The sequence below is a fragment of the Miscanthus floridulus genome, chromosome 17, assembly GCF_019320115.1.
Source record: "Miscanthus floridulus cultivar M001 chromosome 17, ASM1932011v1, whole genome shotgun sequence".
Lineage (NCBI taxonomy): Eukaryota > Viridiplantae > Streptophyta > Magnoliopsida > Poales > Poaceae > Miscanthus > Miscanthus floridulus.
In genome coordinates this window covers 20,881,410-20,898,689 of record NC_089596.1, presented here as the reverse complement: position 1 = coordinate 20,898,689, position 17,280 = coordinate 20,881,410, and the positions used below count along the sequence as shown (strand labels likewise).

Here is a 17,280-nt window from a genome sequence, read left to right as displayed (position 1 = left end):
TGGATAAGGTCATCCTAACGGTTAGGGACCTTGGAGCATGAGTAGTTGGGCACCAAAGCATAGAGATGCTACCCAACAACAAGAGTCATATGTGATATGATTAGCAAAGAGTTGCTTACCAATCTACCATGTCTTCTAGCGGTGATGCTAAAGCTCACTAGTAGACTTGTTAGTTGTGGGTCTTGAATCACTAAATTTCAAGAGAGGGATATTGATTTTAGTGGGAGTAGATTCTATTAAAGGTTTAATATTGTTTACTTTATCTTGGATACATTGTCTTAGTATTTTGCATTACTTTTGTTGTAGATAAATGACACCTAGCAATCAACCATTTACTTTGCGTTCAATTCTTGAGAAAGATAAGTTGAATGGAACAAACTATGCGGATTGGATCCGCAACCTGAGAATTGTTCTCAGGGCTGAGAAAAAGGAAGAAATTCTAGACACCCCATTACCAGATGAGCCTGCTGATAATGCACCAGCTGCAGAGAAAAACGCTTACAAGAAAGCATGTGATGCTGATCTTGAAGTGAGTTGCCTTATGCTTGCTTGTATGGAACCAGATTTGCAGTTGCAGTTTGACACTAACCATGCAGCGCACGATATGATTGTGGCGCTCAATGATATGTTCCAAACTCAAGCTAGGACTAAAAGGTTCAATGTCTCAAAGGCTTTTGCTGAAACCAAGCTAGCAGAGGGCGCAGCAGTTGGGCCACATGTGATCAAAATGGTTGGTTACACTCAGAGGTTGGAGAAGCTGGGCTTCCCAATTGGCCCGGAATTAGCTACTGATTTTATTATCGCGTCTCTTCCGCCCAGCTATGGAAATTTCGTCACGAACTACCATATGCATGGGGCGAAGAAGGGCCTGAATGAATTATGTGGCATGCTTAAAACAGCAGAGGCTGATATCAAGAAAGGTGCTGGCAGTAGCCATGTGATGGCGGTCCAAAACAAGCCTAAGTTTAAGAAGAAGGGCAATTCTTGGAAGAAGAAAAAGGGCAAAGCTAAAGATGAGATCTCTAAGCCAAACCCACCTACGCCCAAGGCTAGACCACCTGCTGATGCTGAGTGCTTTCATTGTCATGGGAAAGGTCACTGGAAGAGGAACTGCAAGCTGTACCTAGAATCCATAAAGGATCACGGCAGTAAAGGTACTCCCGCAGCTTGTACACTTGTTGTTTATGTTACGGACATTTTCCTTGCTAATTCTTATTTTAATTCTTGGGTAATTGATACCGGATCGGTTGCTCATATTTGCAATACGATGCAGGGAATGATAAGAAGTAGAAGCGTGGAAAAGGGAGAAGTTGATTTCCGCGTGGGCAATAATGCAAGAGTTGCTACGTTGAACGTCGGGACAATGCAACTCCACCTCCCATCAGGATTTATTATGGAGTTGAATAATTGTTATTTTGTTCCTAGTTTAAGTCAAAACATTGTGTCACCTTCATGTTTGATGAAGGATGGTTATTCATTTGTGAGTAAAGACAATGGTTGTGTGATCTCTAAAATGACATATTTGTGTCTTCTGCATCCATTGTGAATGGGTTATTTATTTTAAATCTTGAAGATGCTCCTGTCTATAATATAAGTGCTAAAAGGCCTTGGCTTAATGAGTTAAGTCCTACCTATATGCAGTGTTTTCCTAAACGCTAAATGGTAAACAGTCGGTCACCTACCGTTTAGCCATTATTCGGGCAAAACGTCCCATTAAACGGGCTAAACGGCCAATTAAACGGAAATGGTGCACCACCGTGTAGCGTTCACACGGTGTTTAAATGGGCTAAACAACCGTTTAGGCGAACAGTGCCTATATGTGGCATTGTCGTTTAGGTCATATAAGTGAGAATCGCATGAAGAGGCTCCATTCTGATGGGCTTTTAACTTCGTTTGATTTTGAATCATACGAGACATGTGAGGCTTGCCTGCTTGGCAAGATGACCAAGACGCCTTTCACAGGTTTTCCTGAGAGGGCGGCAGACTTGCTGGAACTCATACATACTGATGTGTGCGCACCAATGAGTACGACAGCAAGAGGCGGATTCTAATACTTCATAACCTTCACTGATGACTTTAGTAGATATGGCTATGTCTACTTAATGAAACATAAGTCTAAGACATTTGAAAAGTTCAAGGAGTTTTAGAGTGAAGTAGAGAATCAATGTGGCAAGAAAATTAAGGTTTTGCGATCTGATCATGGAGGCGAATATTTGAGCCACGAGTTTAGCAATCATCTAAAGAGTTGCGGAATTGTTCCACAGCTTATGCCAACTGGAACGCCTCAGAGAAATGGCTTGTCCGAGTGACGTAATCGGACTTTGTTAGACATGGTTCGGTCTATGATGAGCCAGTCAGACCTACCGTTATCATTTTGGGGATACGCTCTAGAAACAGCCGCTTTCACATTGAATAGGGTACCATCTAAGTCAGTAGTTAAGACACCACATGAGATGTGGACTGGTAAGAGTGCCAGTTTGTCTTTTCTAAAAATTTGGGGTTGTGAAGTTTATGTCAAACGACTTATGATAGATAAACTAACACCCAAATCAGACAAATGCTTTTTCATGGGATATCCGAAGGAAACTTTAGGGTATTACTTCTACAACCGATCAGAGGGCAAAGTGTTTGTTGCTTGGAACGGTGTTTTCTTAGAGAAAGAGTTTCTCAAAAGAGAGAAAAGTGGACAGAAGGTGTATCTTGAAGAAGTTCAACATGAGCCAGTTGGGAAGGACTCTACGAGTGATGCTAATGTAGCAGAACAAGTTGAGATACTCGTGGCAATAGAAACACCGCCATAACCACGAAGGTCAGCAAGAATTCGTGAGTTGCGTGGGGATTTGTTATTGTTAGATGATGATGAACCTGCGACTTATGCGGAAGCAATGATGGACCCAGATTCTGAGAAATGGAAAAGTGCCGTGAGATCCGAGATAGAATCCATGGGAAATAATCAAGTTTGGAACTTGGTTGACCCGCCTGATGGGGTTAGACCCATAGAGTGCAAATGGATCTATAAAAAGAAAAAGGATATGGATGGAAACGTTCACATCTATAAAGCTCGACTTGTTGCAAAGGGTTTTCAGCAAGTTCAAGGAATTGACTACGACGAGACTTTCTCACCGGTAGCGATGCTTAAATCTATCCGGATCATTCTAGCAATAGCTGCTTATTTCGATTATGAGATATGGCAGATGGATGTTAAAATAGCCTTTCTAAATGGGAATTTGGATGAGGACGTGTATATGATACAGCCCGAAGGTTTTGTTGATCCAAACAATGCTGGAAAATTTTGCAAGCTTCAGAAATCCGTTTATGGGTTAAAGTAAGCATCTCGGAGTTAGAACATTCGTTTTGATGAAGTGGTCAAAGGGTTTGGCTTCCATCAGAATGAAGAAGAACCTTGTGTTTACAAGAAGGAAAGTGGGAGTGCTGTTGTATTTCTGATCTTGTATGTGGATGACATATTATTGATTGGGAATGACATTCCTATGTTGCAATCCGTAAAGACTTCACTGAATAATAATTTTTCTATGAAGGATTTAGGAGAAGCGGCATACATTTTGGGCATCAAGATCTATAGAGATAGATCAAAGAGGCTTATAGGATTAAGCCAAGATACATACATTGACAAGGTGTTGAAATGATTCAACATGGAACAGTCCAAGAAAGGGTTCTTGCCTATGTCACATGGTATGCGCTTTAGCGATAAACAGTGTCCTTCAACAGCTGATGAGCGGAAGCGCATGAGTAAGGTTCCATATGCCTCAGCAGTTGGTTCCATCATGTACGCCATGATATGTACTCACCCAGATGTCTCATATGCTCTAAGTGTTGCGAGCAGATACCAAGCTGATCCAGGAGAGAGTCACTGGACACTTGTTAAAAACATTCTTAAGTACTTGAGAAGGACTAAAGATGTGTTCCTAATCTATGGAGGTGAGGAGGAGCTCGTTGTAAATGGTTACACCGATGCTAGCTTCCAAACTGACACGGATGATTCACAATCTCAATCAGGTTTTGTGTTCACAATAAATGGTGGTGTTGTAAGTTGGAAAAGTTCCAAGCAGGAGACGGTGATCGATTCTACAACAGAGGCCGAGTACATTGCAGCTTCTGGAGCTACGAAGGAAGGTGTTTGGATGAGGAGGTTCCTCATTGAACTTGGTGTGTTTCCGAATGCGTCCAGCCCATTGAATCTACATTGTGACAATAATGGGGAAATTGCGCAGGCTAAGGAGCCAAGGAATCACCAAAAGAGCAAACATGTACTGCGGAAATTTCACCTCATTTGAGAGTTCGTTAGATGAGATGAGATCAAGATGTGCAAGATACACACAGATTTGAATGTTGCAGATCCTTTGACAAAGGCTCTTCCACAGCCTAAGCATGAGGTGCACATAAGAGCCATGGGTATTAGATATCTTCGAGATTAACTCTAGTGCAAGTGGGAGATTGTTGGGAGTATGCCCTAGAGATAATCATAGAGATGATTATATTGCCTTGTATCAATGATATATTATGAGTTCATTGAATTTCCATTAAAGACAACCTATATCGATTAGCAATTATGTGAATTGTTTATGAAACTCTTTTACTTGAATGGTTATTCTAATGTTGTCCCTGGTCAGAGTTCGTGTGAGGACACACATGAATAATGGATCAGCACATTATTGTTGATGACTATGTTTCACAAGTCATAGACATGGAGATGTCAAACTAATAATGTGGGCACATGTATGACATGGGGCTGGACTGACCCAACGTGAGATGTCGTTATTATCTCTATTCACATCATGTACGTTATGTCCTTAGACCTGAGATTGTTGTATGTATTCAAGATGTGAAATGACCTACTCAGGGACTATCAAACGCTACTCCATAACAGGGTAGTTATAAAGGTGGTTTTCGGGTTTGTCGGGAAACATGCTATGAGACATAGACAGTCAAGATGGAATTTGCCCCTCCCTATATGAGAGAGATATCACTGGATCACTCTAATGATTAGATCAAGAAATGCATGGCCATGCTTGGGTTAAGTGTTAACCTATGAGTTGGACCAAATATCGTGAGGCAAGGGAATAACAAGTATGTGGTTTTGTGGTGGTTCGTCTGATATGATCTTTGCGTACACATAGGAGTTGATATGCCTTGCTAGAGGCCGCTATCAACTAATGGCCGAGTAGGAGTACTCGGGCCATGTCTATGTGTGCGTGAACCCATAGGGTCGCACGCTTAAGGGGCTAGAAGCCTAGTTCGGATTGGATCCGAATTAGAAAAGGCTTAGGGTTACTAATGGGCCTCCAACTTGGGAGCTCATTAGGGACGCCTATAAATATGTGGGGTGGGCAACAGGGCTAAGCAATCCATGCCTTTTGGCAGCCACTGCCGCCCATCCTACGCCGCGCCTGCTGCTCCTCGCGGACCTAGCAGTCTGGAGGCGCAACGCTTCATCCCTGTACGTGTGGATACCTCGGAGGTGCTGCATCTGGAGCACAAGGACGAACCGCACGAAGGGGACGGACGGACAACCTCGCAACTACACGGCATTGCTATGACGCATTCGACTACATCGAGTCGCTTCCGCTGCACCTGCGCGTCTAGTGGTAATCCCATGATCTATAACTAGTAGTAGATCCTGGTTTATGAGGTTGAATTTTTGTTTTCCGGCTAGCGTAGCATCCTCATAACCCTACATCCCTGTCCACCTGCCGGAAAGAAGGAGGACCGGTGTTGTAGTACCGCCAGCACCCCCACCTTCGGAAGTGTCAGAAGTAGAGCCCTTGCTTCCCCTCACTCAGCCACTATCTAGAGAGGAGGTAGATATGTAGCCAGGGTGGTAAAAGAATCCGTCGAGCCTAGGAATGAAGATGCAGGGTAGTTATAGAGCAAGGACCCCACCTTCCGGTCAGCTCTTGATCCTCGCCCTCATCCCCATACCGGACCCCCTCCCTTCTTTCTTCTTTTGGGGACACGGCCGCCCACACGCCTCTCTCATCGAGCGAACCCTCTCTCCTCTCCTTTATTTCCCCCTCTGCTCGCTTGCGCAGGGAGCGCGCCATGGCCGACTTTATCCCCATAGCATGAACAGGTCGTGTATCCCATCCATGCCATCTCCACTTTCGGTGCGCTGCGCCCCACCTCCGTTCACCACTATAAGATGCCGTTGGTCCTTGCTCTTCTTCTTCATCCCCATCCCTATCGAATCCGAAGCAGAGCTATGAGATCCAGTCGTCATTGTGGAACTAGGTTCGTTAGACAGAGGTGATGGTGTAATCTGAGAAGAAGGGATCTGGTTTTCAAAGAAGTTCAAGTCTACCGTGGTTAGTTTGGTCTTAGGGTTCATGATGTTTGACTTCTCAGTCTCCTGTTTCTGGATCTGTTGGTCAAACGCCATGTTTTGGATAATCATTATCTTGTTGTTTCTCCATTGCCCTCGTCTATCCTGACTTTTGGATCAAGCCTTGGTTGTACTAGGTTGCTCTTAACCATGTAACTTTAAATCACGGTGTAATTTAGCGTTCGACGTCGTGTAATCTTTCGTGTAATTCTAGATTTACAAAATGTAATCGTGTTTCCCCGCTTCTGATTCTTACTCCGAATCTCGGGACATGATTCTTTTTCGAGGGTTGGTTGTAACACCTCTGGTGTTACGAGCTCGCTAAGCACTGAGATTATGCCTTAGAGATAGATCTATAAATATAGTGAGTTAGTTACATAAATGCCTATATGTGTTAATGAAAAATCATAACGCGAAGAGTAGAATAAGTAGTTCTAAACATTGGCATGGAAGCAATTTTTATAAACCAAATAAAATATAACTTATATTTAGTACTTGAATGAAAATTGGAGCGCAAGTTTAATAGATGAAAATGCAACTCTTGTTTTGGTGAATAAAAGTTGTTCAATAGTATATCTGATAGCTCAAAAATCGAATCCGACATTTAAACTAGACCTTTCGTGAATCGGCAGGAAGTTGAGATTATAGTTAGGATGCTATTTTTGACTATTTATATTAAGCAAAATAATTAAGAGGGTTCAAATGTTTTGCTCCTGTGGGTTAGTATGGAGTATGGGCTATGTCATGCTATGTTTGTTAGTTGAAATCATCGAGGTTTAGACCTTGCAAAAATAACGGCAAAGTGCTTAGGAATTTTAGTTCTAACTGGAACCTTGAATTCCTTTTAAGTTTAAAAATATGATAGACAATGCTACTTCAACATTTAAATATCCACAAAATTTCCTAAACACCAACTTCAAGTTTTTGCACCGTCAGTTGCGTCGAAATGAGCACTTGAGAACGGTGTTGGTCGAGGTGGCAATGGGTGTCACGGCACTCTCGTAGAAATTGCCTAACTTTGTTAGAACGCACTGTGAACCGCGAATTGCTGCTCGGTTCGCGAACCAGCGCCCAGCTTGACAAACCCATCTTGGCATCCTCCTATCTCCCTCTCGGGTTGCTCTCGGGTCCTTGCGATGGTTTCACTAGGTAGATGTTATAATCGACTTTAGGTTAGGATATGGAGTGAAACCCAAACATTGGTCGTTAGCGGTTTTCATTTAGCTTTAAAAAGTGTGCACAACATTGGTTTCGGCCATGGCGTGGCCGCTGTCCGGACGCTGCCAGCCGCTGGTCGCCTGCCTGCCGGCCGTTGGCCACTACCACCCCGCTACCAACCTTTGCCGCTCGGTTCTTGTCGTCGCACGGTGTTGTGCCCTGCTGTTGTTGCCCACTGTTCTTGTCACGCGCTGCCGCCGCTGCTGCTGCTCATGTCACCGCGCACGTGGGTTGCTCTGCTGCTGCTCGTGCCCTGCTGCTCTATGTCGTTGTCGGACTGGCTCGACGGCGCTACCGCGCGCACATGCTCCCCCGTTGCACCGGCACATGGCCGTGCTGGTCACTGTGGCAATCTCTCTCCCAATCGCCGCCTTTACGTGCGCCACGCCAAGCCCGGCCGCCCCCTTTTCCCCAGTTCGTGTCGTGTCCGCAGCCGCAACACCGCCATAAAGTCCTACCGGGGATAGGTCACATCCGATAGATTCTTGTCGTCTCTGGCTCCATCATTAAGCCTGCTGCCCGCCCAATCCCATCCGGCCTTTAATTGAGTTCAGCTAAGCCCCAATTGGCCATTTTCCTTCGCCGCCGGGCCGTTAAGGCCGTGCCCGGCCAAGACGGGTGGCAACCCGATCCCAGCATCGTTTGAGCTCGCCTAGCTACGCCAATAGAACCACCTCGACTCCCTCGTCACCCGACGCACTTCACCCGAACCTCAACCATCTCACCACCATCGTTGACGTGGCCATGTCCGCCGTGGCTCACCACCAAGCTCATAGCGCGCACGTGGCCAGCCCACCCCGGCCTTCCTCTGCCTCAACCATCGCCTCAGCTAGGGCTATGGTAAGTCAGTGGTGCTCTGGCACCAGCTGGCTGGTCCTTTATAGGTGCTAGCTAGCTGGAGCGGCTGCATTGCCACCGTGAACGGCCATGCGTTGTGGCCGCGCTCGCCCATGAGCCATGCTGTCCCCCACCACCGCGTAGCGCCTGAGTTTAGGTTAGTGATGGTGGTTGGCCGATTAGATGGGGCCGGCGTGAGCCCTGCTCGCCAGCATAGTCACCCAGTGCCGCTGCCCGTCGCTCCACCACGTGCCCTGACTAGGGGAGGTGCACGCGAAAATTTGGGAAACGTCAGGGGGTTAAGTGAAGAGGGTTGAGGGAGGAATAGGATCTGGGTCACGGTGTAGGTCGGGAAAAGATTGGGTGTGTTTTTGCTTAAACGCCCGGGGGGCGCGGGTTTCGCCGTGGGCCACGTCACGAGGGCCGCGTCCGCGCGCTGCGCGCGTGGGCCGCGCCCAGGTTGGGCCACGCCGGGCCGGAGCCTTTTCTTTTTCAGAAGGTTGATTAATGTTTTTGAATTTAGTTGCTAAAGCAAACTTGTAAATTCAATACAAATTTGTGTAGTTAACCAAACATTGTGAAACCAATTTTGTTAGGCTCCGAAAATCATGATCTATCTGTTAGCGTAATTGGTTCATCTAGTTTTAAAATGTTCCAGGGTTGCATTAATTATTTTAAAATGTTTGATATTGTTAAAATGTGAACTTGTGGGAATTCTTGTGAGAAAATGGTGATGGTGTCGACTCTAAAAATTTTATAGTAAATTTCTAATATTATTAGCTGCTCACTGTAATTTTTATAGCTCTAGAATAATTAGTTTGTTAGATAGATAATGATGTCTTATTTCGAATAGATGTTAAATCGATATAATGGAACAAAGAAACAACTTGGGTTTGCATAGCTAAAACATTCAGTGAGAAACAATGTCTTGTTCAACAATGTGGATACATAGCCTAAGTACGGTCAACGTTAGAACTAGCTCGGTAGCTTGAGAGACATAAATCGTATTTTATGAGTCACGATTGCAGTTGGTTATTTACGTCTCTACATTGCGTCCACGTATAACATAATAGGAACAATGATGGATCATGGAGTCATCTGGAGTATCGGAAAGGGATGGTGTCCGGAGGATCATGCCACCATGATGAAATGCTAACTGTTAGTTATACCTTACCCAGGCAAACCCCGGTGCACAACCCCTACTTTTCTGCACTGTATATTATGTTTGTGCATTAAGTTTTAAGGAGTTGAATGAAACCCACTTGCATATATATATATATATCTTTATCCTATGAGTCTTACTAGTATGACAGGATCATGTAGGTTGCTATGGTATAGGACTCCGGTAGAAGTCGAGTGATTGCCTGGCACTCGCGAGAGATAGGAAAGATATTATTATTGCTATTATATTATTATCACCTGAAAAATGTATATGAATGATAATTGGAGATCGGGCGGAATGGTACTTTGGATCTGGACTTGGTTTGGCATTCGGGCGAGGCTCAGATTGCGTTTGTTCCGCCTGTGTCGGTTAAGGACCGTCCGTTGCATTGGATTCTAGTCAGGTCACAGATTTATTATCTTGAGCACATACATGTTTATGGGAGCAGGGAAGGCTCCTTGTCATGGGTTCTGGCTCTTTCTAGACCGACAGATTAGAGGCAGGGATGGTGGAGGTCTAAGCACCACACTGAGTCCGGGACTCAGGTGTGGGGGCTTGGAGTCCAAGTTTGGACGAGGACCTGGACTCCTTGACAGAAGAGTGATGGGTTGGTCCTGATTGTGCTGGGGGTACAAGCGGGGCGTGTGTTTTGGGGTACCCAGTTGGGCACACTGATTCATGAATCGCCGGGTAATCTAGTATGACTTGTCTACAGTCTAGCACCGTAGTAAGAACTGGAATATAAAAGATGTAAAACTGGTTCTGATTGCTTACCACCTGCTTGAAAGTAGTACAGGTGCTTCCATATAATGGTTAGTTAATGAACTAATGATGACTGCTAATAAAATTAAATATAAGGATGCACGTTTAGTAATGCTCTTGCAGATGCATAAAACCCACAAGCTAGAAAGCCTTGCATACCCTTGGAGTCTTTTCTCTCCTCCTGACGGGTAAGTCTTGATGAGTACAATTGAGTACTTAGGGTTTTATTTCCCCCTGTTGCTGGTAATAGGCGGATGCTAGAGCTGACTCTTGTGTGTGGATTCCTCCTGGTGGGCTCAGCGAGGATTTCTTTATGCTGCGATCATAGTTTTTATTTATAACTCTCACTAAATGATTTTATAAATAGAAGTTTTATAATCTGTTGTCATAGCACATATATCAATGCTTCATCATGTCATGAATAAATATTTATTTCCGTTGTAACTCTGATCACATGTTTATATTCCGCTGTTAAATTAAATTGTTCATAACTCTAATGTTGTATTAAAAGTGATGTAAGAAATGGTTAAAAATGATATAAGCTTTATTCTCTCATTTGTGATACTGATGGAAAAATGTGGATTTTCGTGTTCTCCCTTAGGGTGGGCTCGACGGAACTGTGTAATTTAGCATCTTCCCTTGAGTACTTAGTGTCTAATGGAGGACAAGTACTCCTGGGAGGCATTAGATTAGATGGTTTTTCCACATGTGGTATCAGAGCATAAATGAGGAAATAAAGCTTCGGAACCTATTTCTAAATTAAAACTTGACAACAAATTCTTTTCAGAAAGTTAGGACGTTGCATGCGAAGTTATGTAAGTAGCCCTATTACTATGGTTATGTATCCAGGATAGATGGCACTCTGCTGACTTAGGTATGCATAATCAAGTTTTCTATAGGTACACTGACCCCGAGCATAGTCCGATAGTATCGACTTGGTACAGGGAGAGAACGATGTGTCAAAAATCTAAGAACGGTTGCCCTATATGTTGGCAATAGTAGAAGGACCTATAGGATGTACATTCATGCATATCCTATTTGTGCATTGTACTATCCGTATTGTTTGTAGATATGCCATCCATAGGTGTCACGCGTGTCGTATTGTGCACGACTAATCCATCCTTGTTTTGGAGTTATTACTGCACTATGACTTCGTGCTCCGCGTTTGCCTGTGGTTCACGCCTACCGTGACCCACGTCTCTCTGTACTCTTTCATGTGCTCTTGTCGGACCCTTGCCCTATAGTCGTACTAGTCATTAATGGCCTCGAACATCGCTCGCCTCGAACGCACGAAAAATTCGGTCGATTCTGTAAGGAAAATGGACCCTTGGCCCATTTACTTTGGATTTTGGTGTCTGATGGCCAACACAACCAAATTGGACTAATGAATTTGCAAGTGATTGTTTTGTAGTTCAATAGGATGCAAGACGTGACTTGGACGAAGGCGACGTGATGATCTGATGACCAACACCATAAGCAAGACCTTAGAAGCACAAGAGAAGACCTAAGATATCAAGCAAAGTCCAAGTACGAAGATAGGAACCAAGCCAGACGCAAGATCACGAAGAAACAAGCTCATAGAGGTGACCGGACGCTAGACCAGACGTTGGACCAGACGCTGGACAGGTCACATAGGTGGACCGGACGCTGGACCGGACGCTGGACAGCTCATAGAGGTGACCGGACGCTGAGCAGCAAACTGATTTGACGCTGGGTGCCAGAGTTCGGTCAACATCAGTAAGGTTCTAGAGAGCCGTTTTAGTGACCGGACACTGGTTAGAGTCCGGTCAGTAGCAGAAAAGCAAGATTTCATCCCCAACGGCTACTTTCTCAATGGAGCTTATAAATAGACCCCCAACCGACCATTTGAGTTGTGTGGAGCTGAGGAAACATATCTAGGGTGTTGAACTATTGATACACCATTTTAGTGATCTCCACTTGTATAGTGCTTAGTGCTTCATTAGGTGATTAGTGTAGGTGCTTTGCGAAGTGCTTAGGTTGATTAGACCACCGCTTATGCGCTTGCTCTAGGTTTAGGCCTAGTGTTTAGTGAGGTTTGCATACCTCTTACCACTCGGTGCTTGCGTGCACCATTGTTGTACATCGGAGGGGCTTGTAGACTTGCGAGATCACACCAACCGCGTTTGTGGTGTGGCCGCCACTGTGTACCGGAGGGAACAAGGCCCGTGGCATTTCGGCCAGAAGCTTGATAGTAAAGACGGCGGGGAGCATCCAGGAGAGGCTTGCCGGAAGGCACGTTAGAGACCCACTTGCGCATGGGGAAGGGCCGAGGCTATCCACGGAGTTACCCGACCGGGAGCTTGGCCCTTACGAGGGATTCCTTGCGAGGGGCTCCAACGAGGACTATGGGGAAGCTTGCTTGCTTCTCGATACCTCGGTAAAAATACCGGAGTCATCGATGGGAGTTTGCATATCTCTAACTTGCTCTTTAGCTTCCGCATTTACATTGATTGCATCACTCCTTTTGCGGTAGAGATAGCAACACACTAGCAAAACCGTAGTTGCACATTTAGATAGTTTATCTTTTGCATAGGTTTTGCTAAGGTTAGAAAAAGAGGCCATAGTTTAGAGTTAGATTTTTAAGTTGCCTAATTCACCTCCCCTCTTAGGCGTCACGGTCCTCAACAAGTAGTATCAGAGCCAGTTGGCTCAATTTGGACCTTTGGCTTAACCGCCGTTGAGCCGACGCTTTTTAGAGTGGTTGGGATGGATACCTCTAGGCCTCCACACTTTGACGGCACTAACTTCCCCTATTATAAAGCTAGAATGGCTTGCTACCTTGAGGCGGTTGATTTGGGTGTTTGGAGAGTCACTCATGATGGGATGAAAACCATTAAGAATCCCGATAAACCCACGAAGAGTGAAGAAAAGAAAATTCATTTCAATGCTAGAGCTAAAAATTGCTTGTTTGAATCTTTTAGTATGGACGTGTTTAACCAAGTGTTCCACTTTAAATACGGCACATGAAATTTGGTTAAAACTCCAAGAGCTCCATGACGGCACATCTAATGTCCGTGAGCAAAAATATTGTCTAGCTAAACAAAATTATGATTCCTTTACAATGAATGATGATGAGCTTGTTCGTGATATGTATTCTCGTTTGAATCTAATAATCAATGAGCTCCATTCAATAGGACTAACAAAGCTAGATGATGCGGACATCGTGAGGAAGATCATCTCCGTGCTACCACAAAAGAAATATGCAAGCATCATCACCATCCTTCACAACATGGAGGACTTGAGCTCCATGACCTCAGCCATAGTCATTGGCAAGATAGTGGCATTTGAAATGTCACGCAAGATGGGTCAAGAAGAAGCCTCTTCATCAAGCAAAGGCAAAGCTCTCGCATGTGGCGAGAAAAAGAAGATGAAGGGCAAGCAAGTTTAGACAAGCTCAAGCTCAAGCTCCTCAAGTGAAGATGAAGAAGAAGATGAGGACGATGATGATGATGATAAAGATTCAAGTGAACATGATCAATCTTCCTCCTCCACCTCCGACCTTGATGAAGAATCAATCAAACTAATCAATAAGGTGGAGAGGATGATCCAAAGGCTCAATGTCAAGGGTGTGCCCATTCAAATTCAAGATATCATCTTCACCAATCAAAGAAATGAGCAAAGAAAGAGAGGATGCTATGGATGCGGCGAGTTGGGGCACTTTGTGGAAGTTTGTCCAAACAAGCCCACACCCAAGACAAAGAAGAAGGCGTGCAAAAATCAAGTCCTCACATCAATAAGGTCATGGGATGATTCTTCAAGTGAAGAAGAACACCATCACAAGAGGTGAGGCCGCAAGCACTCATCATCAAGCTCTTCTCGTATGTACCTTATGGCACGGGGTAACAAATGCTCATCCTCTAGTGAGAGTGATAGTGATGATGAAATGCCTTCTTATGATGAAATTGTGCAACAAAATCTTAATTATGCTAAAGTTTGCACTAGTCAACAAAAGAAGATCGAAAAATTAAAAGAAAAGCTAGATAGTTCACAAGAAGCATACAAAACTTTGCTTGAACAATATGAGAACTTTGCTAATCTCAATGTTGAACTATCTACTAAAATTGAGCAACTTGAGGCTAGTGCAACAACAAATGCATGCACAATCAATGATGAGCAATTTGTAAAGAAAAATGAAAAATTAAAATAAAAGTTAGTTAGATCACAAGATGCTTATAAAAGTTTGCTTGCTAAAATAGAAACCGTGTGCAAACATTGTGATGATCTAACTAATAAAGTTGCTAATCTTGAAGCTGTCGGTACAACCCCCACCAAGGCATCTAAAAAGAAAAGCTCTATCTTTAACATGCATAAAAAGGATGCTTCTACTTCTTGTAATGACTTATGTTTAGACTCATCTTTGTGCAACCAAGTTTGTGTTGAGAAAGTTATTGTAGATACATTCACACAAGAGGTTGCAAAGGAGAATGAGCAACTCAAGCAAGAAGTAGCTCGCCTCACCAAGGACTTGACTCAATTGAAAGGCAAGACGAAGCAAGCCCAACTTCATCAAGATAACACTGTCAAGGGAGTGAAGAAGCTTGATGAAGAACAAACCATGGTTTGCTACGTGTACCACGAGGAAGGTCACAAGTCCTATGAGTGCAAGGTGAAGAATGGGGGAGGAGCAAGGAAGGTCACAAGTCCTATGAGTGCAAGGTGAAGAATGGGGGAGGAGCAAAGAAGAAAGAGAAGAAGCAAACAAGCAAGCTCTCCAACACCTACACCAACAAGGTGGACAAGAAGGCCTCCACACCATACTTGTTAAAGAAGAAGAAAAATGATAAGGTGGTGCCCACCAAGGTGAAAAAGCAAGTCAACAATGGGGTCAAACACTTTTGGGTGCCAAAGGAAATCATTTCCAACATGAAAAGCACCAAGAAGGTTTGGATCCCGAAAGGGAAGTGAGAAGTCCAATGGACTTCGGAGAATTTGGAGACTTGGCAAAGTATAGGTGTATTTCATGGGGTGCATCATGATGGACAAAATTGTTGCCAAGTGGGTTATGAATACTATGGACCCAAATTCCCCTTCCCATGTTAGGTAACTAGATTCAATTTCCTTCAAGTAGTATCAATTTGCATTTCCTACAAGTGGTATTTCTTATAAATTGGTATCTTTAAGCATCTAGTTACTTTTCATGCCTATGTTTGCATTTGCATGCTTATATCTTTTGTCATGCATACACTAGGTATATCTTATGGTAGGCTTGCTCAGTTTCATTCTTAACCCTTGGAGCAAATCTACATGGTTTAAAATTGTTTAGGAGCACGTCACATAGCTTGTCTTTTGATTATTCATCTAATATGTGCCAAAGTCCAAAATGTAGATAATTTCTCCCGAATATCATCTTCAAAAATGATTCTCACATTCATGAGATGTCATCTTTCAAGTGGTATTATTGATTCTAAAATTAATGTGCACGACTTCTACAAGTATCCCACACTTGTGTGCACAAATTTCGGGGGAGGTTACTCTACAAGTTGGATGCTTTGAGACTAACACCTTTTCAAGCTTATCATGTGTGCAGTAGTCTCATTGCAAGAAAAATGGAGTCTCAGTGCTGACCGAACGCTGGTCAGAGTCCGGTCAGTAGCAGAAAAGCGGGATTTCGTCCCCAACGGCTACTTTCTCAATGGGGCTTATAAATAGACCCCCAACCGGTCATTTGAGTTGTGTGGAGCTGAGGAAACATATCTAGGGTGTTGATACACCATTTTAGTGATCTCCACTTGCATAGTGCTTAGTGTTTCATTAGGTGATTAGCGTAGGTGCTTTGCGAAGTGCTTAGGTTGATTAGACCACCGCTTATGCGTTTGCTCTAGGTTTAGGCCTAGTGTTTAGTGAGGTTTGCATACCTCTTACCACTCGGTGCTTGCGTGCACCATTGTTGTACATCGGAGGGGCTTGTAGTCTTGCGAGATCACACCAAACCGCGTTTGTGGTGTGGCCGCCACCGTGTACCAGAGGGAATAAGGCCCGCAGGCGTTTCGGCCGGAAGCTTGATAGTGAAGACGGCGGGGAGCATCCAGGAGAGGCTTGCCTGAAGGCACGTCGGAGACCTACTTGCGCATGGGGAAGGCCCGAGGCTATCCACGGAGTTACCCGACTGGGAGCTTGGCCCTTGCGAGGGATTCCTTGCGAGGGGCTCCAACGAGGACTAGGGGGAAGCTTGCTTGCTTCTCGATACCTCAGTAAAAATACCGGAGTCATCGATGGAGTTTGCATATCTCTAACTTGCTCTTTAGCTTCCAGCATTTACATTGATTGCAGCTACTCCTTTTGCGGTAGAGATAGTAACACACTAGCAAAACCATAGTTGCACATTTAGATAATTTATCTTTTGCATAGGTTTTGCTAAGGTTATAAAAAGATGCCATAGTTTAGAGTTAGATTTTTAAGTTGCCTAATTCACCCCCCTCTCTTAGGCATCACGGTCCCCAACAGATTCATTTGAAGTGGCCCACGCAGGGACCTTGGTGGACTGCGCTAGGACCACTAACCGCTCTGCCATTATAAGCAGGGCCTGGCTTAGCCATTGGTACCACCACTCGGTGTACTTTAGCTCGCCTAGCTTTTTCTTTTGAGCAAGCTTTTCGCTCAGTCCTTCCTTGCAACCACTGCCAGTGATGTAAGAAATGGTTAAGAATGATGTAAGCTTTATTCTCTCATTTGTGATCCTGATGGAAAAAAGTGGATTTTTGGGTTCTCCCTTGGGGTGGGCTCGACGGAACTGCGTAATTTAGCGTCTTCCCTTGAGTACTTAGTGTCTAATGGAGGACAAGTACTCCTAGGAGGCATTAGATTATGTGGTTCTGCCACACCTGCCGCCCTCGTACTGGGCTGGCGCGTCCCCTGCCCTCTCCTTCTCCTGCATCCATGGGCAGTCGGCTCTGGCGGTTTTCGGCGAGTTGGGGCACTTTGTGGAAGTTTGTCCAAACAA

General features: G+C 44.4%; 1 protein-coding gene across 1 annotated transcript; it reads left to right on the top strand.

The window, feature by feature from the left end:
* The first annotated feature begins 310 nt into the window (after positions 1-310).
* LOC136515375 (uncharacterized) lies at positions 311-1,290 on the top strand. The gene is made up of 2 exons (XM_066508985.1): positions 311-1,154; positions 1,274-1,290. Exons 1-2 carry the CDS (start codon positions 311-313, stop codon positions 1,288-1,290), a joined length of 861 nt encoding a protein of 286 aa, XP_066365082.1.
* Positions 1,291-17,280: the final 15,990 nt, after the last annotated feature.